At 58.6% G+C, this 20,528-nt stretch overlaps 7 protein-coding genes across 7 annotated transcripts; 5 read left to right on the forward strand and 2 right to left on the reverse strand.

The window, feature by feature from the left end:
* Window positions 1-607: 607 nt before the first annotated feature.
* On the forward strand, window positions 608-2,294 carry BJ171DRAFT_498028 (kinetochore component CENP-S-domain-containing protein). The gene is made up of 7 exons (XM_053110330.1): window positions 608-757; window positions 843-894; window positions 1,058-1,129; window positions 1,240-1,273; window positions 1,465-1,504; window positions 1,726-1,752; window positions 1,922-2,294. Exons 1-7 carry the CDS (start codon window positions 668-670, stop codon window positions 1,994-1,996), a joined length of 390 nt encoding a protein of 129 aa, XP_052968577.1. The 5' UTR covers window positions 608-667; the 3' UTR covers window positions 1,997-2,294.
* Window positions 2,295-2,762: 468 nt separating this feature from the next.
* On the forward strand, window positions 2,763-3,158 carry BJ171DRAFT_579992 (uncharacterized protein; the record flags this gene model as incomplete). Its single annotated transcript, XM_053114005.1, has 1 exon — window positions 2,763-3,158. One exon carries the CDS (start codon window positions 2,763-2,765, stop codon window positions 3,156-3,158), a length of 396 nt encoding a protein of 131 aa, XP_052968578.1.
* A 1,444-nt stretch (window positions 3,159-4,602) lies between these two features.
* BJ171DRAFT_422263 (beta-lactamase-like protein) lies at window positions 4,603-8,326 on the reverse strand (the record flags this gene model as incomplete). The annotated part of the gene is made up of 9 exons (XM_053107541.1): window positions 4,603-4,776; window positions 4,881-5,126; window positions 5,270-5,419; window positions 5,618-5,764; window positions 5,911-6,006; window positions 6,271-6,919; window positions 7,222-7,313; window positions 7,860-7,905; window positions 8,046-8,326. 9 exons carry the CDS (start codon window positions 8,324-8,326, stop codon window positions 4,603-4,605), a joined length of 1,881 nt encoding a protein of 626 aa, XP_052968579.1.
* Window positions 8,327-8,630: 304 nt separating this feature from the next.
* BJ171DRAFT_498032 (cystathionine beta-lyase) lies at window positions 8,631-11,561 on the forward strand. The gene is made up of 6 exons (XM_053110331.1): window positions 8,631-8,776; window positions 8,918-9,136; window positions 9,528-9,659; window positions 9,798-10,159; window positions 10,493-10,827; window positions 10,976-11,561. The coding sequence occupies exons 2-6, from the start codon at window positions 8,920-8,922 to the stop codon at window positions 11,133-11,135; spliced, it is 1,206 nt and encodes a 401-aa protein (XP_052968580.1). The 5' UTR covers window positions 8,631-8,776; window positions 8,918-8,919; the 3' UTR covers window positions 11,136-11,561.
* Window positions 11,562-12,255: 694 nt separating this feature from the next.
* BJ171DRAFT_31726 (uncharacterized protein) lies at window positions 12,256-17,143 on the forward strand. Its single transcript, XM_053107124.1, has 5 exons — window positions 12,256-13,695; window positions 13,907-14,297; window positions 14,508-14,924; window positions 15,079-15,598; window positions 15,828-17,143. The coding sequence occupies exons 1-5, from the start codon at window positions 12,304-12,306 to the stop codon at window positions 16,972-16,974; spliced, it is 3,867 nt and encodes a 1,288-aa protein (XP_052968581.1). The 5' UTR covers window positions 12,256-12,303; the 3' UTR covers window positions 16,975-17,143.
* A 664-nt stretch (window positions 17,144-17,807) lies between these two features.
* On the reverse strand, window positions 17,808-19,010 carry BJ171DRAFT_498039 (ribosome biogenesis protein Nop16). The gene has a single exon (XM_053110332.1). The coding sequence runs from the start codon at window positions 18,920-18,922 to the stop codon at window positions 18,239-18,241; it is 684 nt and encodes a 227-aa protein (XP_052968582.1). The 5' UTR covers window positions 18,923-19,010; the 3' UTR covers window positions 17,808-18,238.
* Window positions 19,011-19,159: 149 nt separating this feature from the next.
* On the forward strand, window positions 19,160-20,511 carry BJ171DRAFT_31749 (peptidyl-tRNA hydrolase PTH2-domain-containing protein). The gene is made up of 4 exons (XM_053107125.1): window positions 19,160-19,464; window positions 19,585-19,860; window positions 20,014-20,135; window positions 20,260-20,511. The coding sequence occupies exons 1-4, from the start codon at window positions 19,366-19,368 to the stop codon at window positions 20,477-20,479; spliced, it is 717 nt and encodes a 238-aa protein (XP_052968583.1). The 5' UTR covers window positions 19,160-19,365; the 3' UTR covers window positions 20,480-20,511.
* Window positions 20,512-20,528: the final 17 nt, after the last annotated feature.

Here is a 20,528-nt window from a genome sequence, read left to right on the forward strand (position 1 = left end):
TGATCCCGCAATCCCCCCGATTGACCCCCTGCTTTCCCGTTTGCCGGCTGCTGGTGCTTGCCATCGCCATGCCATCGCCATGCCATCGCCGTGCCAGCCCCTCCAGAACCGCAGCGCCGATATGACCATCACCGACCTGCAGCTCCAGTCCGCCGTGAACTTCCTCGGCGGGTCGATCATGGTTCTGATCATCATCTATCACTTCCTCCAAGCCAACGCTGCCAAGCCCTCCTCGCACCCCAAGTCGTCCTAGAATCCCCGACATTCGAGCGAGGGGTGGGCCTGCTGTGTCTTTCCTCAGCCAGTCCAGCCAGCTCAGTCCGCTCCAGCTCATCCCCGGTGGAGCAACCCATAATAGTCTGCCCTGGCAACGCCGATATGACAACCGGGCTTGCCGGATTGGCGAGATTCACAGGCTGAGAATCTGGATGTCTGGCCAGCGGGTCACCTCTGTTTCGCAATATATCGATGCTGCTTGATGCGCAACGCAACGCCCGAGAGACTGCATGGCTGTTGGAAGGGCCATCGGCCCAGCGAGGGATTGCGGGGACTGTTGCAGATGGGCAGAGTCGCATGAGCGACGGCGAAGCCGTTTCAGCACAGATGCGTGTCCCGGCCGCTTCGCCGCGATCTTGCCCACGATCGGCTCTCCCAGCACACCAGCACCATGTCCAGCGACTCTGAGGAAGACGGCGGTCCATCAGAGCTCAGCAGCGAGCTGGATGAGGCGCCAGAGGATACATCCGAGCAGACGCTGGTATGCAGCAGGCCCGCCGTTTGGATTGTGTCCCAGTCCACATTCTGTCTATCTGGACTGAGAAGAGCGTTCTCTTTCCCAACAGCGACTGAAGGCGGCTGTCTACTTTGTCATCTCCAAGCAGTGCGAGAAGCTAGGTATATCATGCCCCTGGAGATTGCATTGGCGAAGGGCTGCCGACTCGGCTGGAGGAAGCTCAAAGCTGCGACTTGGTTTGGATCAATACAGCCTAACTTTTGGTCTGGCATGCGCAATGCTGTTTCCTTGGCTTGATGGGCGGGAACACATGTCCGGTGATAGCCCGAGAGCACAACGTCGACATAACGCCGCAGTTCATCCGGGCCGTCTCGGAACTCGTCTACCAGCAAGCAGGTGGGATCATGGCCGCGCTGGCAAACCGACGCAGATCGACAGCGGCGAGGACAGCGTTTCCGATCTAACGCCCCTCGCTGTGGATCTCATCCGATCTTTCGATGGAGCAGGCCATATGGGCACTGACCTGGAGCTGTTTGCCAAGTGGGTTTGCTGGCTGGGCGGTCTGGCGGCACAGGGGCAAGCCCACATGCATGCGATCGTCGACTCGTTGAGCGGGAGCCCGGTGGCATCCAGCATTATCGGCTCCGTGGCCGCATGCAGGGCCGGGCGGGTGGGCGGCAGTACCACTGGTTGACGATCCATTCCAATAACGCAATCGACGCAACGGCCAGGCACGCGAAACGGAGCACGATTGCCGTTGATGATGTCAAGGTAGGCTAGAACATGGTCTATTCTGCGGCTGCATTGCGATCGCCGCCGCACGATTGCCGCTGGCCGGCTCTCGCCAGAACAACGGCCTTCGATCCGGGATGATCTCTTGCTCTTGCGCCGGGTCATTGGGACTCATACATGCCGCTTCCTCTTTCTCTCCTCGCTGGCGCTGCCTGGCGCTGCTGTGCTGGATGATCCACATCGGCCGGGGGGGGGGCCAGCTCTGTGTGCGTCGCAACGAGCATGCGGTAGGTTTCAGGCTGCAGACAGCATCGGGGCGACGAGACCGGGATGGGCGAGTGCCTGTCGATGGGAGTTGGTGGACGGGTCGAGAGGCAGGGCGGTGTGTATGGAGCGAGGCGAGGCAAGGCAAGTTCCGGCGACGGCAAATTCCTGACCCTCCTGTGTTGCGTGCAGCTGGATGCCATTGCTGGGCTGGTCGAGACACTGAAGCAGGGCAAGGCCCGGCCGAACAAACGGCCGCGGGAGTGAGCGCCTTCACCCGGCCGGGACCCCTTGGTTGCGCACCGGGGAACCAAAGGCGATGTGGGACCGGCGGTGTGGATGTCGACGGACGAGATAGGATTGGCATTGCCTGGGGGATATCGTTGCGGTGCACCGGCCCTGCTCTGTTGTCTGCAGATATCGCTCGGCGAGGGCCAATACAGCGAGCGCTTTGCTTGTGCTGTCCTTTTTGCACCGCAAACACGACAGCCGTCCGAACGGCAAGCGAAAGTGCAAGTACAAATGCAAGTACAAATGCAAGTACAAATGCAAGTACAAACGCAACCGCAAGTGCCACCAACACCCCCGGTGACCCCCCCCATTAACAACAACATCAACAACAACATCAACATCGACATCAACAACAACATCAGCATCGACATCGACACCACCGACAGCCCTGCCACCCACCCAGCACGCAGCACCAGCAGCGACACCCCGATCCGGTGTCCTCGCCGCTCGCTTGTCCAACCGAGGCCCTTGGGCATATTTATAGCACCTGGCGTGCTCGTTGCCCCTCGCTCCTTCCTCCTCCATTCGCCCTGTCGCTTGCGCTGAAGCAATCCCGTCCTGCTTCCACTGCCCTCCCACCAAGGAGACGACTCGGCTGTCGAGTCGCCCTGCTCTGCCTGTCCTGTCGCCTCGGCTCCATCCCATCGACTCGCTCAGGTGCTGACCAGACCCCTCGAGCCGGTCCCATTCTCCCGACCTTGACCCCCCCCTCCTGCATATCGCATATCGCATCTTGCCGGTCATGTCCAAGCTCCAGTCAGTCAAGCGCTGGTTCAAAACCAAGTTCCACCTGGGCAAGAGCCACCCCGACTCTTTCCCGGCCGACCCGCCGGCCAGCCCTGCTGCCGACGACGAGGAAGACGAGGTCGTGACCTTCATGGATATGCTCGACTACGAGCCGCGGCCGTCCCCTGCCCCGTCGTCTCCATCGTCTCCGTCGCCGTCGTCGCCCACGCCCTCGTCTCCCGGCCTTCCGTCTTCGCCGGCCTCCAGTGGCTCATCCTTCTTCCGCAGCCGGCGTCCCTTCCATGTCTTCTCGACCGACCCTCCTCGCAACCAAGTTTCCGGCCGGCTCGGCCGCACTGGCTCGGTCCGGAGAATCGCCAAACGAAATTCCAGCGCCCCTGCCCTGTCCTAACGTCGCTCCTGCGAACCTGTATGCCTCAACCAGCCGATTCTGCTCCAGCCAAGACCAACGCCTTTCCCCAAAGGCAACCAACTTGGACCGCTGGTGGTTCCTTGCCTCTGGTGGCTCTTTTCCTCTGCTGGGCTTACTCGAACTGTGTCCTTACACAGGGGCCATGTCGCTCTCCTCCACCACTTCTATTACTTGCTTTTAGTCATGCTCGCCAAGGTTATTTATATATACGTTCGATGCCACTGGGTCGCATCCGTCATTTTGTTAGTGCTGAGTCACAGCCCGCCGGGCAGTCATCTCGTGTCAATCAGAAAGTCAAATCAGCGTTTTGAAATATGATCATTCGCCAAGCATCTTGTGCTTGGTATCACACCCTGCGTTCCAGAGACGAGAGAAGGCGCATCGTGGATGATGTCGTTGGTGCTATTGATGTTGCTGTTGATGCTGTTCGTATCGTTGGTGCAGTTGATGCTGCGTTGCGCGTCCCTTCATGCAATGGGCTGCTGGGCTTCATGGCGAGGAGCCCATGAATCGTCGATGGGCATCAGGCCGGCTCGGATCCGCTCGACAACGCTATCAACGCGCCGACCGAGTTCGTCAGACTTGCTCTGGATCGTCTAGAAAGACAAAACCGGTCCAGATCAGCTACAGAGGCATGGATCGGAGCTTCTCCTGCCCGGATATTATCCTGCCTGGATATTGTCATCCTAATGTGCATCTCTTCCATCGCCGACTGTGCTTACCGTCTGTCCGTCCGGGGCTGCTGTCACAGTGGCGGTTTCGTGGTCCACCCGGACTTGCCAGCCGAACCCGCCTGCAAAGCGCATCTCCCAGTTGGCATCGTCAAGCAGGTCGTCGAGTTCATCCGGCCCGACAGTCTTGCCGTTGGTATCTAGCACCTCCACAGTGCCATCTCCAAACTGCAGGCACAGCAGCATCGTGCCGAATTTGAGCAGCTCTCGCTGCATCAGCGACTGTACCGAGACAAGGCCGCTGCTGTCGTGGCCGCCATCGCCGTCGCTTTCTTGGTCAGACATGTCCTGGTCGCTGCCGAGGGTGGCTCCCTGGTCATCATTGTTTTCTGTTTTGATCTCGACGTCCCAGTCGGCCTTGGGCTCGAGCTTGACGACCCCGGCTCCGCTGCTGCCAGCATCGACGTTGGCAGCGTCCTTCTTGTTTGCGGCCTGCTCGTCGTGGGAATGGTGCTGATCCTGGCCGTGATTGTGGCTGTGATCGTGGCTGTGGCTGTGGCCATGGTGGTGGTGATGCTTGGATTTGGTGGCTGAGGGGAATAGCACCGAGGGACGGTTTGGTGCCGTCAGTTGCCGACGGGGTCAAACCATACGCCTCATGGAGTGCACTTGCTACAGCCCGCTCGTGTCTCATCAGCTGTGACATCTCTGCATCTCCAGCGAGTGGCACCGATGGCAATCAGGGCTCGCGCTCAAATGGGGCAGCGTACGACGCCGCACTCACCTTTAACGGAAGCCGGGCTGCTCTCGGCCATGACGACCACCGAGAGCACCGAATCGGCAATCATGTCGTTGATGGCGCCGCCTTCCCACTCCAGCACGTAGATGCTACCGCCCACATCCCTGACCTTGACGGTGTTGAAGACCTGGTCGCGAGCGAGTCGTTATCAGCATCAGCGCCGGCATCTGAGGAGCGACGACAAGGGGCATCAAGCCGGACTGCTCCAGCACCAATAACACCGGGCCTCACCGTGAATGCACTGGAATCCGCTCCAGATTCGACTTTGCCGTAGGTTTGCTCGAGGTGCCAGCGCACCAATCCAAACGGCGCCCGGCTCTTGATGCTCTGCTTCTGGAGCACGACCGATGTGTTCAGCCCGGTATACTCGTCCAGCTCCGAGGGGTCCATGAGATGGTACTGGAAGTCTCGCTGGACAAGAACTCCGGACAGAACGTGCCCGGCAGCAGGCTCATCCGATGCCAGTTTGCCCAGCGTCTGATTCCAGAATAGAGCAAATGGGGAGGAGGAAAACGAGAGTGTGCATCGTTGGCTTGCATATCACGAGAGACCGAGCACCCTGGCCATAAACACCGATGCACCTGGAAGCGACGCGAGCGATGCGGGCAAAGGGTTGGTACCTTGGCCATTTTCTCGCCCTTGAAGGTCAGCTCGACAGACTCGCAGTTCTTTGGCGTGTGAATGACGATCTCCTTGTCCTTTTCCATATACTCGCTCTGCAAGCGGCTCTTGAGGCGGCCCATCTGCATGGCATCGCCGTGAACCAAGATCTGGAAGAAGTCGAGCAGTGGGGTTGAGTTTGTGCGGCCGAGGCAGACGAATACGCTTGCAGATGAACGGGGGTCGATGGACAGCGAGCTCGGAAAGACGAGCATTCCTACCACAGAGCCCAGATGCACTGTCCTAGGTCTCTCTTTCCACCAATCTCTCTATATCTCTCTCTTTCGGCGAGATGCCCTCCATCATACCAGATGTGGTGCGCCGACTTCTTCGATAAACTCGGAGTTTTGCAGATAGTCCACATGGGCCGAAAATGAAATGTAGTCGATTGTCAAGCGGAGAGGAAGCTTCATGCCACTCATGGATACAATTTCGTCCGGATGGGTCAGAATTTGCTGATCAACGAAGGGTGGCGTGTGGGCATTCCAGGAGGATTGGAAGGGGCCGGCGTGCGAGTTAGCGCCTCGTGCTCATGTCGGAAGGTGCACGATCTATCCAGTCCAGCGTTCTCGGTGGCAACAATGCTATCAGCGGTGCTTACATTGCCCAGGGTGCCCTCAACGACGTAGCCAGGGATGATGACGCCGTTGGCTTTGTTGATGCACCACTGCTCGAGCAGTTCGCGTGAGAAACCACTCTGTGTAAAGCGAGGAGCAAGACGACATTATTCAGGCGGCCATTCCATTCTTGGGCAGTTGACAGTTGACAGTTGGTTGTTGGCTGTTGGCTGTTGGTTGTTGGCTGTTGATTACGTCCTGCGCCACTCATCTCGGCGACGGTGCCGCAACCGCTTTTCCAACGGCGATGCCCAACTGACTTTGCTGACGGATCTACCTCAAGCTCCAGTTCCAGCTCCAGTTCCAGCTCCAGCTCCAGCTCCAGCACGGACTTGGAATCATACCTGCAGCATGCCGGGGCTGGCCATCATGACACATGGGCCAATGTCGTCATAGTCATGCTTGCTTCTGAGGTTGCTGATGTGCTTGAACTGAAACGGATTCGAGATCTTGACCTGCTTGCGGATGCGCTCGTTCATCATGTTGGTGTAGGTCTGATAGACAGCCATGCACTTTTTGGCAAGGCTGCTGGCGTAGTAGATCGGGATGTTGTGGAGCTCGGGGTGGCTCTGCCAGTACTCATCCAGGATCAGCAGCAGCTCCTGGGCTCGGCCGAGAGCAAAGACCGGGATCAAGCATCGACCGCCGCGCCGCACAATGTCGTAGACCATCTTGGTGAATCGGGCCTCGCGCTCCAGGCGGGGCTGGTGCGTTTGGACGCCGTAGGTCGACTCGGCAATCAGGACGTCTAGGGAAACGTTGGGCGGCTTTTCGGCGGCCATCAAATGGCGATCCTCCTCGCGAGAGTAGTCGCCCGTGTAGAGCACTCGTACGCCGGCGATTTCAATCAGGAACATGGCAGCACCCAGGACGTGGCCGGCGTTGTAGCCCGTAAATCGGATGCCCTCGACTTCGACCTCCTGGTGGTAGTCGATGACTTCGATTTTGCTGTAGGACTTGATGAGATCCTGTTCGGTATACAGGGCGTCTTCGCTTTCATCGTCCAGATTGCTGTAGCACGGACATTGAGCGATAGCAGCGGGTGGGTCAGCATCAGGCGATTTGGAAGCATTTCCCCCCTCCACCGAACACAATGCAGTGGATTCGATGGCATCTCATCCCTCTGCAGAATCAGATACAGCCCAGATCTCATGTCGTTGCGTACTGCATATCGCACTTTTGCCGCTCCCCATAAATCGATGTCGGCTATGTCGGGGTCTGCCCAGAACAGAATGCATCTTGGGCACCAAAGCCAACCCGCTTGCACACCAGGACGTGATCAAATGCATCATTACCTCACTTGGCTCACTTTGACATAGTCCGCCAGGAGCCAGCGAAAGATGGCGCGGGTAGGGTGGGTCATGAACACGCGGCCTTTAAACGTAGTCTTTATTATGGATTCATGCAGTGCATTTTAGTAGTGAGCAGTGGCGACGACAACAACAGCAGCAGCAGCAGCAGCAGCAGCAGCAACAGCAACAGCAACAGCAGCAGCAGCAGCAGCAACAGCAACAGCAGCAGCAGCAGCAGTTGACTGGCGCCGGGGGAGTTCGGGAGATTCCACAGATCCAGTAAAGCGATCCCAGCCGGCGCTGCTTGCGATGGTCCGAACTGCACCATCCGATCAGAGCCACAGCGTATCCAAGACCAGCGGAGCTCAAGAAGTCGTGCTCCAAGAAACGATGTGTCGAGCACAGGTCCAGACAGAGGGTGCGCTGCAGGATGCGTCTCTGAATCGAGGCCGTGGAGATCTCGTCGAGGCTGCCCCGGTGCCTATTGCTGCTGCTGCTGCTGCCACTGCATCTCGTTCTGCGTTGCTTCACACTGACACTGGCAGGCTCGCTTATGCATCTCGATCATCCAAACATAGCCCTGGAGCTTGCGCGACAGGCGGTGGGGTAGTCCGCATGCATATTCACAGAGTAGCCCTTACCTTTTCCGTGAAGTAAGGAAGGGCGGCAGCGTGGTCGACATGGAAGCTGCAGTATACACACGATGATATGGGGCCAGATCAGCAATGTCAGCCAGCTGATCGAGGCGTGGTTGGCTATCGGACAGCGCAGATCGCATCATCGTGGTTGGGCCGGGGGTGTCAGGACGAGAAGCGAGCAGGACTCACTGGGTGATCAGCAGGACGTCGATGCTGGCGGGATCGACCATGTCAAAGAACGGTAGCGACGCCAGGCCGGTGTATGCGGGATGCAGGCCGCAGTCCAGCATGACGGTCTTGCCCTTGAACTCGAGCAGGACGCACGAGCGGCCGACTTCGGAACCGGCGCCGAGCGGGGTAATTTTGAGAATGTCGTTCTCGTTTGGGACGGGTATGACGGTGGGCTGCAGCTTGCGCTTGGCCGATGCAGACGCAGACGCAGACGCAGACGGGGGCGCCGAGGATGCCATGGTGCGTGCGCTATGCGGAACAAGTGGAGGAGGATGAGGAGTGTGATGAGTGCGAGAGGCGGGCGAAGGCGCTGGGTCTGGGACGGGAAGGCGGGCCGCGAACAAGCAAAACAGCAGCCGGATCCAGCCGGATCCAGCCGCTGGCACGTGTCTGTCGCAACACGTGTCTGGCCCATCCAGGCGCTCTCGTCGCGCTCTCGCTGTGCTCTCGCTGTGCTCTCGCTGTGCGCTCGCCCCAGCATGGCGCGGCCTCGCTCCTCGCCAGCCCCAAACGCCCGCCGATTGCATCGACTGTGTGTGCGCAGCCCTTTGGTCTGCTTTCCGATCGTCTCGTTCACAATCGATCGATCAGGCCGGGCTGCAGCTTTCCTGCACTTCTTGCATCTCTCCTGCATCCTCCCTCCCCCGGGCATCGTCTGCCTCGTATCCGTTAGGCACAGCATCCGGTTCGTGCGTGTCTGTCGCGCTGTCTCATGTGCCGCCCTGCTCTTCCTGCAGCCCGACCTCGTCCTGCAAACCAGCCAGCCAGCTGCTCACCCGCTCTCTTCTCGCCGCGGCTCCCCATCCAACCATCGTTGGGTCCTCATCCAGTCATGTCCGCAAGCAAAGAAAAGTCGGCCGACCAGCCCGAGCGCCGCCGCTACCGCCCGGCAACCGAGTGCGTCTTTGTCGACGGCACGGGTGTCTCTGATCAGTACAATGCTTCGTCCGTGCCCATCTACCAGACGGCCACCTTCAAGCAGGCCAGCGCTACCGAGATGGGCGAGTACGACTATTCCCGCAGCGGAAACCCAACTCGCTCGAACGTCGGTAAGAGTCGTCTGATCCTTGTCGGCTCGAGGAGGGCACTGGGCGCCGGAATCTACAGCCCTGAATAGGCATTCTCGAACCCCATGCCTCAACGTTGGCACCTGCCACTCGAGTTTGATGCATGAGCCCAAGACGGCGCAGCGGCGCATAGCCATCGGAACGCACATGCTCTCTATGGATGGTTGCGGTGGCGCTTCCGTCGTGGAGCAAGCACTGTGAAGCAACAAGCAGCATCGACCATGCGGCCGAGCGCCGAGACCGAGTCCCGGAATCACCTGCATCCGAAACCTCGAGAATCACGGCTGACTCTGCTCCGATCCGTGAATCGATCGATCTGCTGCATCGACGACTTGCGGCTGATCAAACTTCCAACCGTTTGTGTGCTCTACAGAGTCGCACCTGGCCAAGCTCATGGGTGCCACTCGGGCCTTTGCAATCGCCAGTGGCATGAGCGCCCTCGATGTCATTACTCGCCTGGTCAAGTCTGGCGAGGAGATTATTGCTGGAAACGATCTCTACGGCGGTATGTGCCCTATTTCGGGGCCGGTCATTGCATTCCCCTCTCCCATCGCTGCGGCCCATTGGCTCTCGCCGCTCGCTTTTGCTCACTTTTCCGCCTCACGCATGCCATCGCTCCACCGTTACCGATACGGGTGTGCAGGCACCAACCGTCTCCTGACTTTCCTCAAGACCCATAACAATATCGTCGTCCACCACATCGACACCACCAACTCCGAGACGATTCTGCCCTATCTCAAGGCTGGCAAGACCAAGATGGTGCTGCTCGAGACTCCGACCAACCCCTTGATCAAGATTGCCGACATCCCCACCATCAGCCAACACGTCCACCGCGTCTGTCCCGACGCCCTCGTCGTCGTCGATAATACCATGATGAGCCCGTATCTCCAGCGCCCCCTGGAGCTGGGAGCCGACATTACCTATCACTCGGGCACAAAGTACCTCAGCGGGCACCATGACTTGATGGCGGGTGTTGTCGGTGTCAAGGACAATGCCCTGGCCGAGGTAAGGCGAGTGCGCGAGACCATAGCTGATGACGCCGATGGCTCTGTTGCTACCGGTACTGGCTGGGTTTCTGTGTTTCGACCACCCCTGCGGTGCGGATCGAGTAGCCATGTAGCGGCGTGCTATATGATCATAAACAGATCTTGAGCGGTGGCCTCCCAGCATGGGATGCTTGGGCCAAACGTGTCCCGCGATGTAACCACAACCGGGGATGCCACACCGCACGATCCACTGACACACCCACCCGCATACTCCCCGCACGATCCACTGACACCCGCACACTCCCCGCACGATCCACTGACACACCCGCACACTCCCCGCACCAAATATCAGAGAATCTTTTTTGTCATCAACGCCACGGGTAGCGCACTGTCTCCCTTCGACTCCTTCTTGCTGCTACGCGGTGTCAAGACCCTCAGCGTGCGCATGGAGACCCAGCAGCGCAACTGCCAGCAGATTGCCGAGTTCCTGGAGGCCAAGGGCTTCAAGGTCCGGTACCCGGGCCTCAAGAGCCACCCCCAGTATGAGCTGCACCACCGCATGGCACTGGGCTCGGGAGCCGTGCTGAGCTTTGAGACTGGCGACGTCGAGAAGAGCGAGAAGGTTGTCGAAAGCACCAAGTTGTGGGCCATCTCGGTCAGCTTTGGCTGTGTCAACTCTCTGATCAGGTGAGACCGAGTGCTCAGACAACTGCGAGCTGCGATGACTGCGAGCTGCGATGACTGCGAGCTGCGATGACTGCGAGCTGTGATGCAGCACCACACAGACTGCCACTATCCCGCGATTGACCCCCCTCTGCACCACATATACTTTCAGCATGCCCTGTCGAATGTCGCATGCGTCGATCCCAGCACATGTCCGCAAGGAGCGGGACCTGCCAGAAGATCTGATTCGTCTCTGCATCGGCATCGAAGATGTGCGGGACCTGATCGAGGATCTGGAAAATGCCCTGCGCATCGCCGAGTGCATACAGTGAGCAACGGCTTTGTGGTGCCCGAGTGGCAGCACCTGTCTGTAGTCAAAGTCAAGATGAACGCAGGCCAAGGACAGCACAAGACAGCGCAGGGGCAGGGACAGAACAGGACCGGACGGCAATACCACCCGCCATGATGCGCATGTCTATGGCTGGGTGGTGCGTGGAGCGCGATTTGGGCTGCCGAGTGCGCCAGCGACGGGGCATCGATGGAGAGATGTGGATCGGCCCGCTGGGATCGCAATATAGAGCGACTGACTTTGCCGATGGATATGCTGCTGGAATGCTGGGATGTTGGGATGTTAGGTCGTTGGCTGGGTGAGGCCATGGCACGCACGCTTGTTGGTCCTGCCAAACGGACAAGCAGATCCATGGGACATGTCCTTCGAGCAACATGTCTTTCGGGCGGCATGTCCTTGGGACGACACCAACAACACGCACCGCATTACCGCAGCAACACAGCAAACAGAGGCCCAGGAGAAACCAGCTGCTCCAAAGGCATTTCGGATGTGCTTCACCACGATCGCGCTTGCTCTCGGGCCGCTGCATCGTCCGCATGGGGGTCCGTTTTGGCGTGGTCGCCGCGGACTGCCATGGCGCTGTCCAAGCACATCGCCGATCCTGGGAAGGACAACGGCAGAGGCTGCTGTAGAAGTTGCCTGGCTGTCGACACTGCACCGGATATCGCACTGATTGCATATGGATATCACACTGATTGCATATGGAAATCACATTTGGATATCACATTGATTGCATATGGATATCGCATTTGGATATCACATTCTGTATGCCGCTCGCCACATTCACCACATTGCACTTGGCATCGCCGCGCTGTTCGATATCGCATTCATTCCATCCAACACTTCCAGCACTTCCAACGCATTCATTCCATCCAACACATGTGCTCTCCTTGCCTGCCCGCCTTGGTCGCCTTGGTCGCCTTGGTCACCCCCACAACAACAACAGACCCAAGCAGCGCCCTTGTCGCCGCACGGCTGTGCGATCTCGGTGGTCTCTCGCCTCCTCCTCGCTGCATCGGGGCGTCCTCGCTTGCCCGCGGCGCGGCCTCTTTCTGGTTTGGTCGACTTGTGCCGATTGTCTTCCTGACCTCCCCGCTGGTCCTGGCCTTGGTCTGCTCTTCCTCCTGCCCCTCACCCGCACCCGCCCGGCCATGGACTCCGATCCGGTCTTGCGGCCAAATCCGCTGCACGTCGTTTACTTCCTGTCGTCCATCCTCTTTGGCCCGCTGGCTGCCTCTGTGCTGTTCTCGGTTGTGTCGCTCCTAATACCCAAGAATGCGACCCTAACACCAACGTCCAGCCCAACCCCTGATGCCCGTTCCTCCAGCTCGCTCTCAAAGTCGGCCCGCACGGTCGCAACCTCCGTGGCATCAGTGCTCTCGTCTTCGCCATCGCCGGCCGCTGTTCGTCCATCCAGCTCGTCGTCGGCGTCTGTCTTGGCCACTCCATCGCCGTCGCTGGCCGCTGCTGCTGCATCGGCAGCATCAAGCCCTCATATCATCGCACGCTTTTCGCTTCACTCCTGGCTGCTGTCGGTCCTGTGGCGATTCGTCTTCCAGCTGGTGCAGTCGGTTCTGGTTGTCCTTTTGCTCGGGCTTGCCCTGCGCTTCCTCATGTCGCCGCAGAAGGAGGACTGGCTTGGTGCACTCCGGAACCAGTTTGGTCGCTATTCAGCCATCATGATGCGGAAGCTGGCAGCCTCTAAGCGATCCTCTGAGAGCAAGCCGGACGCCGATGTTCCTCCAACCTCCGAAGCCGCCCCACCTCCGGTTCCGGCCAAGGACAGCCCAGAGTCGCTCGAGTCGGCCGGGCCGATAGTCTCGACGCCAACATCAACGTCGGTATTCACATCCACCACCACCACCAGCAGCAGCAGCGGCAACGCAACCACCGCCACACTCACGACATCGCCGTCCCCGCTCGCTTCCGTGCCCTCGACCGACGCCGTCGACGAGGCCTCGGGTTCCGCGCAGCGTGTACATCCCAGCGCAAAGAAAGGCACTGGCGCAGAGGTTCACATCCTCGGCACCGTCCGGGTTCTGAGCCATATCTCGCGGGGCAGCATCGACTCGGACACCTCACTGGAGACCGAGTCCGGCCCATCGTCGAGCCTCAAGCGCGGAAACTCGCCTCCCATTCCCCCCGCGAAAGGCTCCTCGCGAGCGACCATTCTTGGTCGGTCGTCGCCTCCACCGGCGACCTTGCCACCCGAGATCAACAAGCTCTTTGCCGAGCGCACCGAGACATTCAAGGCTGCTCCTCCGCCTCGATCGACCTCGCTCGTGACGCCGATCGTCTTGGGCCGTCCGGGCAATGAAATCGTCGAGCCCGCAGCATCCAAGCACGAGTCCTCTCAGCTCCCCACCTCGATCGTTCCTCAGTCGGTCCAGTCGATTCTCGATTCGATGATGGAGGACCGCTACTCGATCATCTCCGACGCCTCGAGCACCCTGGACACCTCCATTGTCGACAGCGTCGTCCTCAGTTACGGTACAGTGACATTAAACGAACCCAAGGCGGACCGGTCAACATCACCTTCGAATGTAAGACCGGCTATTTCCTCTGCCAATCACCGCCGCACCACTCGAGTCGCACAGGAGCTCAGGACACCATCAGGATGCGTTCCCCCCATACGCAGCCGCGATGCTGCATCACGTCTGCCATGGCCGATGCGATAGCCTCGTGTATCTGTGCTTCATCTTGTGTCTGTTGCTAACACCTTCCAACGCCTGACTCTATCCTGATCACTTTTAGAAGCCACCTCTCCCGGATCTGGGGCCGTCGGTGCTTTCAGCAGACCTCTGGACCACAGAGTCGTCCGCCATCAGCTTGAATCTCTCTTTCAGGAACATCCAGAATCTGCCCACACTTCTCCAGCCCCTGAACAACCTGACAGTCCTGCAGCTCAACTGCAACCGCCTCACCGAAGTCCATCCGTCCATATTTCAGTCGATTCCGAGGCTCCGAGTCCTGGACCTCTCGCAGAACCAGATCCAGCGGCTTCCGACCGAAATCCGGCTCAGGAGCGAATCTCTCGAGGAGCTTTATTTGGGCTCGAATCTGCTCGAGACGGTTCCGCTCGAGCTTGGGGCTCTGTCGAAGCTGCAGGTTCTGGACCTGAGCGAGAACCGGCTGACTCATCTTCGTGAGTGTTTGTTGCAGAGAGTGGCGCGGTGGTGGGAGCAACAGTACTGGCACATGCGGGGACATGCGGGGACATGCGCCATCGGCTCGAATCAATGTCGTTTGTATACACATGCATTCCATAACACCTAATGCTCTCCGGTACTGAAACACCTCGCTCGCACGGTAAACGATGTTCACGTGCTCGTTTCCCAACCTTCTCTCGCCTCAGACATTCGCCTTTTCACACACATGGTCAATCTGCAAACCCTGTGGCTCAGCAGGAACCGACTGCAGTTCCTGCCTCCCTCGCTCGGGGTGCTCCGATCCAATCTCCAGCTGCTGTACATCGAGGGCAACCTGTTCGATCCATCGCTCTCGCGGCTGACCGAGCCTCTGATCAAATCGATGACCATCACCTCCTCGATGCACTATCGCAAGACCATCGAGGAAGAAGTCATGGACAGCGTGAATATGACCGATGGCGCACCCACCCTGGACGACGACATATCTGCGGAGCTGCCGAGATTCCATCTCACTCGGACGCTGAGTCTGGACCGTCAATCCAGCCGCTCCGTCAACACGGTCTCGTCCAGCGAGGGCGAGTCTGTGGGCCCTAGCGGCTCGAAGCGGTCCTCTTTCCGATCAGGTATGTCTGGCATTACGACCCGCGTGGCCGCTTTCGTTGTGTCGTTGTGTCGTTGTGTCGTTGTGTCGTTGTGTCGTTGTGTCGTGTCTTCATTTCACTAACGCGGTGCTGTGGATGCCGAATGTGTCAACCCGATCCGTAACCGTCCTCGAAGATGTCTCAATGTCGTTTGGAGACTCGCAGCGCACCCAGTCCTCCAACCGCTCGCTAGACGTCACCCATCTGCAGCGGCTGCTTGTCTTCCTGCTTGATCTTCACGATCTCGACAGCCGTATCAAGTTGCGCGACGATAGGGCGCCGTCGCTGAGCTCGATCGAGACGACTCGCTCGACCATCAGCGAGCTGTTTCCCAACATGCGCCACACGCGATCGGACTCGTCCAACTTCTCGTCCAACTTCTCATCAAGCCAGTCGACCCTCAACAACTTTTCCGACACCGAGTCCATCGCGACGATTACGGTGCTCAAGCACAAGGACAAACCCGAGCGGCGCGCGCAGATCGTGGCCGAGATATGCAGCACCGAGCGCACCTACGTCCAGCAGCTACAGTCCCTGATGAAGGTCTATGTCAAACCCCTCGAAAGCATGATCAACCATGAGAACGAGGTTCTGAGCCGAGATGAATTTGTGACGGTGTTCTCCAACATCCAGATGATCCAGCTCTTCCACCAAGGGTAAGTGCCCTGGCGTCGCCGATGTCTGCGAATGCCTGCGAATGTCTGCGAATGTCTGCGAATGTCTGCGAAATGCCGTCGCTACCGTTGTTGCGTGTAGCCGTGCTGCGTAGGCTGACCCATGCGGCCCCAATGGACCGATTCCAAATCATCCGAACTCGGCCTCGCTTCGTTTTGATCTGATCCCGCACCGACTCACCCTTGCTCTTGCTCGATTCTGGCTGCGCAGAACCCTCCTGCCTCAACTCGAAGCCCGTCTCGGAGAGAATCCTCAGTGTCTTGGCGCCGCCTTCCTGCTGGTTGCCCCGTACTTCAAGATGTATTCGGACTACTACAACAAATTTGACGGCGCCAACAGCTTTATCGTTCAGGTCGACACCATCGCAGCCGAAAAATCCAAGCCCTTCTATCCAAACAGCCTCAGCAATCGCGACTCGAGCAGCAGCACGGTTTCCATGAGACGGGTTGCCAAAAAGTTCAAGGCGTTCATGTCCCAGGCCAAGCTCGACCCGGAACACACCCAGATCAGTCTGCAGTCGTATCTGATCTTGCCGGTGCAGCGATTGCCCCGATACAAGCTTCTGCTGGACCAGCTCCTCGAATACACCCCCCCTGATCACCCGGACCACGTCGATCTGCTCAAAGCCACGGAGGAGATGAAGCAGCGTGTGTACGAATGCAACGAAAACAAGCGCAAGGCCGAGGAGCTGAGCAAGGGGTTCCAGATCATCCACAACGTCATTCGCAAGCTCGACTGCTCGGCCGGCGGCGAGTACATCAACGCCAACCACCGACTGCTGCGTGAGACCACCTTCAAGGTCCTCAAAGTCGTGGAGCTCAAGGGCAGCCTGTCCAAGGCCAGCCGCGTCGATGTGCTGTGGAGTGTGGGCGGCAAGAAAGACAAGATCATCAGCGACCACTCCAGCCCGCTCTTTGAGATGCGCTACCTGGGCAAGAAGGTCTACTCGGACCGATTCATCGGCTACAACGACAAAGCCCAGAAGGAAATCGAAGCAGGTGGTGCCACGGCGGTGTACGGTGTCTGCCGCACTGCCGGCAAGGACTTCAAGTGGTTCCTGTTCCACGACCTGATCTGCTGGTGCAAGCCCGCCGAGGAGAGCTCGTCCACTCGCGCGGATCTGGTGATTGCGATCGAGCTCAAGCCGGAGAAGACTCGGATCGAGTTCCTCGAAGTAAACGACGATGTTTTCCGCGCAAACCCGTCCGAGTACGAAGCACAGCTCCGGCCGCGCCTGGGCTCGGACCGCGAAGCGATCATGCGCGTCAGCGACGGCGATGTTGTGATCTACTGCCGAGGCGCGCTATCCGAAATCAAGGCATGGGTGGAGTATGCAAACGGGCTCAAGAACCAATAAGCCCTGGCTGACAGCCCCACGCCATCGACTTGGTCTGTGCAAGGGTCAAGGTGCAGGATCGGTAGCTTGCCCTTCTAATTATCTTTTCTATATTCATCCCTAACACAATCATTTGTCTCGTTGGTATTTGCTGGCTGTCGGGGCGCTGCCCCATCGTCGATCTGCCGACAATGTCCCCTCCCCCCCCCCACGTTCACACGCACGCCGCCCTGCTTTCTTTTCGTATCACTGCTCTCGTTCAATCACCGTCCCGTACTTTACGCTCTCTTCCTTCCCTGCCTTTGCCTTTGCCTTTCCATCGCTTTGAGTTGCTATAGTTTGCTTTGCTGTTGTCCTCATGGTTGATATTTTGTCTCTGCCAGCCGGCATCGGAATGCCCGCTTGCTTGATTTTCGGTATGATTACTGTGTATTTTTTGGGTTTGCTCACGCCAAACACCGACCGACTTGTCACTCTCCCGCGCCCTCTTCTCTCTCTCTCTCTCTCTCTCTGCCGACACCCGCTGGTCGCTTCTGAAGCGCCCAGCCACGCCCATACACCTTGCTCAGCTCAACCCACTCAACTCTCAATCATCTCAGCTCGCTCGACTGGCGCACTGCCTCCCACGAAATCTTTCAGTCATTCAGTGCTCTCCATTCTCACCCCCGTGCTTGACCTTTGTCGCCACCGTCATTGTCATCATCACATTACAATTCTTATACAATACGAGGCATCATCCCCCCCTGAAATCTTTGGTCGATTCCCGTAATTACCGCGCAGTGATCACCACGACGCTTCGTGGCCCACTGTCACCGCCTATTGGTGTCTGAGCGCAATCATGCTGGGGTTGCATTGGGTGGTTTGCTTTTGAGAGCGAACTGTATTCAGGCTTTGGGCATGAGAGGGACCACAAATGTCCTGATCCGCAGCGCTCTATTCTATCCTGGGCACAAACGCTGCAAGCTGGTGGCTGCTGGCAACGACTTGTTGCATTCCGATCTGCTGCCAGCAGATGCACAGGTCGATCGTGCTTGCGGTACGCACAGGGCCGAGGGAATCGCAGATGTACGGGCCGAGGATATTCGCAGGAAAACAGGCATCCGAGGGACAGCGCCAGGGCGCAGGTGTTGATGGGTGGTCAATGATGGCTGTGTTGTGAATGATGCAGGTGATGAAGATATCGGCCCCAGCAGGCGTTAAAGGCTCCGATTGGTCGCTGTCCCCCCATCAATGCCACCGAAACTTCGGCTGCAGGTCCGGGTCATATCAGTCCTTCGACAAAAGATCACTTCCGGGACTTGAGAGCCCGCTCGCAGCGTTTTCGCAACTGGCCCTCGGTGAGCTGATAGGGGTTGAGCTTCATATCCCGAGCCATCGCCGCGTAGTCGTCACCGTGCTTCTTAACAAGGTCCAGCATGAACTTGCCCTCCTGCTCAGAGGTCTTGCGCTCTAATCGCACGGCGCTGGCTGCCTCCTTTTCGAAGGCGGCAATGAGCTGGGCAGCCAGGCTATCTTTCGGATGGACCGTGACGTGGCCAAATTTCTTGGTGGCCTTGGGGATCTCCGAGTCGACGGACGCAACCGTGGTCACGACTGCGTAGCCGGGATCGTTGCGGCGGGAGATGATGGTGCCGATCGTTGCCGGGCGAGGGTCTAGCGTCAAATGGCCCTCGAGCGGGGTATACGATGGGTCGTCCTCCTCAACAACGGTAGCCTGGATAGCCGGGGCGGTGTCGGTGGAGCTGCCGCTCCCGCAAGGCGGTACCATCTCGGCTCCACCCGTGGTGCCGTTCAGCGACGACAGCAGACCCAGACGCTCGTAGTTTTGCTTCAGCGTCAGCTTGGAGTCCCAGTGCTTCTGGACGAGCGGATGCACGCCGGCAAACGAGATGTCGTATCGGTTCTTTTGCTTGCGGGTGGTCTTGGTGCCGGGGTTGCGGGTCTTTCTGCGAGCTCGGGGGCGGACCATGGCGTCGGACGAGGGCGAGGGGAGATGGAGATGGAGAGAATCTACGGGGGCTCTGCGGATGCGCTGTCCGTCGAGTTGGTCGATGGGCTGCAACTTCAGGAGGGCGCTGTTTGGTCGGTGTGGGTTGGGCTGGCTGAGTTCGAAAGTGCAAGCAAAAAAGACGACTGCGCTGTGGCGCACCCAGTGACGTCAGCACTCGTCCTGCACCGCCACTGTGGCTATGCTCAAGCGATCGTCCTGCAATCGCCCTGCAATCGTCCTGCAATCGCCCTGCAATCGTCCTGCAATCGCCCTGCAATCGTCCTGCAATCGCCCTGCAATCGTCCTGCAATCGCCCTGCAATCGTCCTGCAATCGCCCTGCAATCGTCCTGCAATCGTCCTGCGATCGTCCTGCGACTGCCTCTATTCAATCCCAGAAACGACAGCATCGACAGTGTCGACAATGACTCCCACAGGGCGATTCCACCGAGATCTTTTGCTTCTTGCGGGAGGATGTGCACTGGGGCTGGCTGCGGCCGTGCTGGCGCAGCGATGCAGTTTGGTAAGCTGGGCTGGGTGATGGATCGCTGCAAACCAATTGCATTGATCCCATCCGATGGTGCGGCAGCGATGCCGATACGAAGCTGAATGCATCCTTGCCGATTTTATCGTGCATCCACAGCTCGGTCTCGCTTATCCAAGCGACAAGCCAGCGAGCCACAGTCGCACCGTCAAAGATGGGCGAGATGGCGACGATAGCACTGACGATGGCACTGACGACGATGACGATGGCGATGACGATGACGATGGCGATGAGGGCGAGTATGGTGGCCTGAGCAGCGCCGACCTTGACACCCTGGCCCGGGGCGCCGAAGGATACAACTACAACGAGGAATTCAAAATGGTTTTGGTGGTCCGCACCGACCTCGGCATGACCAAGGGCAAGATGGTTGCTCAGGTATCTATCCGGAGCCCGACCGATCATTCGATGGAAAGGATCCAAGTGAATAGAAGCCGAGTGATACGACTGAGTTCATTCACAGCTGCAAACTGACCGAGCCTGTCTCGATTGGCCTTCCATGAACCGACCGATCTGCGTTTCGTCGGTCAGTGCTGTCATGCCGCTGTGCTTAGCGTCGATGTCCTGCGGCATGTCTACAAGCGGGCGCTCCGTCACTGGGAAGAGACTGGATGCGCCAAGGTCGCTTTGAAGGGAAGCTCACAGGAAGAACTGTAAGTGTCGGTGCCCTTGATTCCAGACGCTCGAGTATTGCGCTTCCCTCAAAGCTGCGAATGAGAGGGCAGTTCCCGCCTGCGAACACCTCTCACACATTCATGGCCAATAATGTCGTTTCAGCCTGCAGCTCCAACAGCGTGCCCGTGCCGAGGGCCTCGTTGCCGAAACCATCGAAGACGCCGGCCGGACTCAGATTGCTGCCGGATCAATGACGGTCCTTGCCGTCGGCCCAGGTACACCGCAAATTCGATCAGCCTGCCTCGCTTGCCCACCACCTTTCCTCAGCCAGTTCGTGGCAGTGCTTTTGGGATCGTGTTTCTCAAGAAATGCATCGCCATAACACCGAGTCCGGAATCCTCCATGCACAGCTCCGGTCAGTCTGGTCAACA

This window comes from Polychytrium aggregatum, assembly GCF_025602895.1.
Source record: "Polychytrium aggregatum strain JEL109 chromosome Unknown BJ171scaffold_11, whole genome shotgun sequence".
In the NCBI taxonomy this organism is placed as follows: Eukaryota; Fungi; Chytridiomycota; class Chytridiomycetes; order Polychytriales; genus Polychytrium; species Polychytrium aggregatum.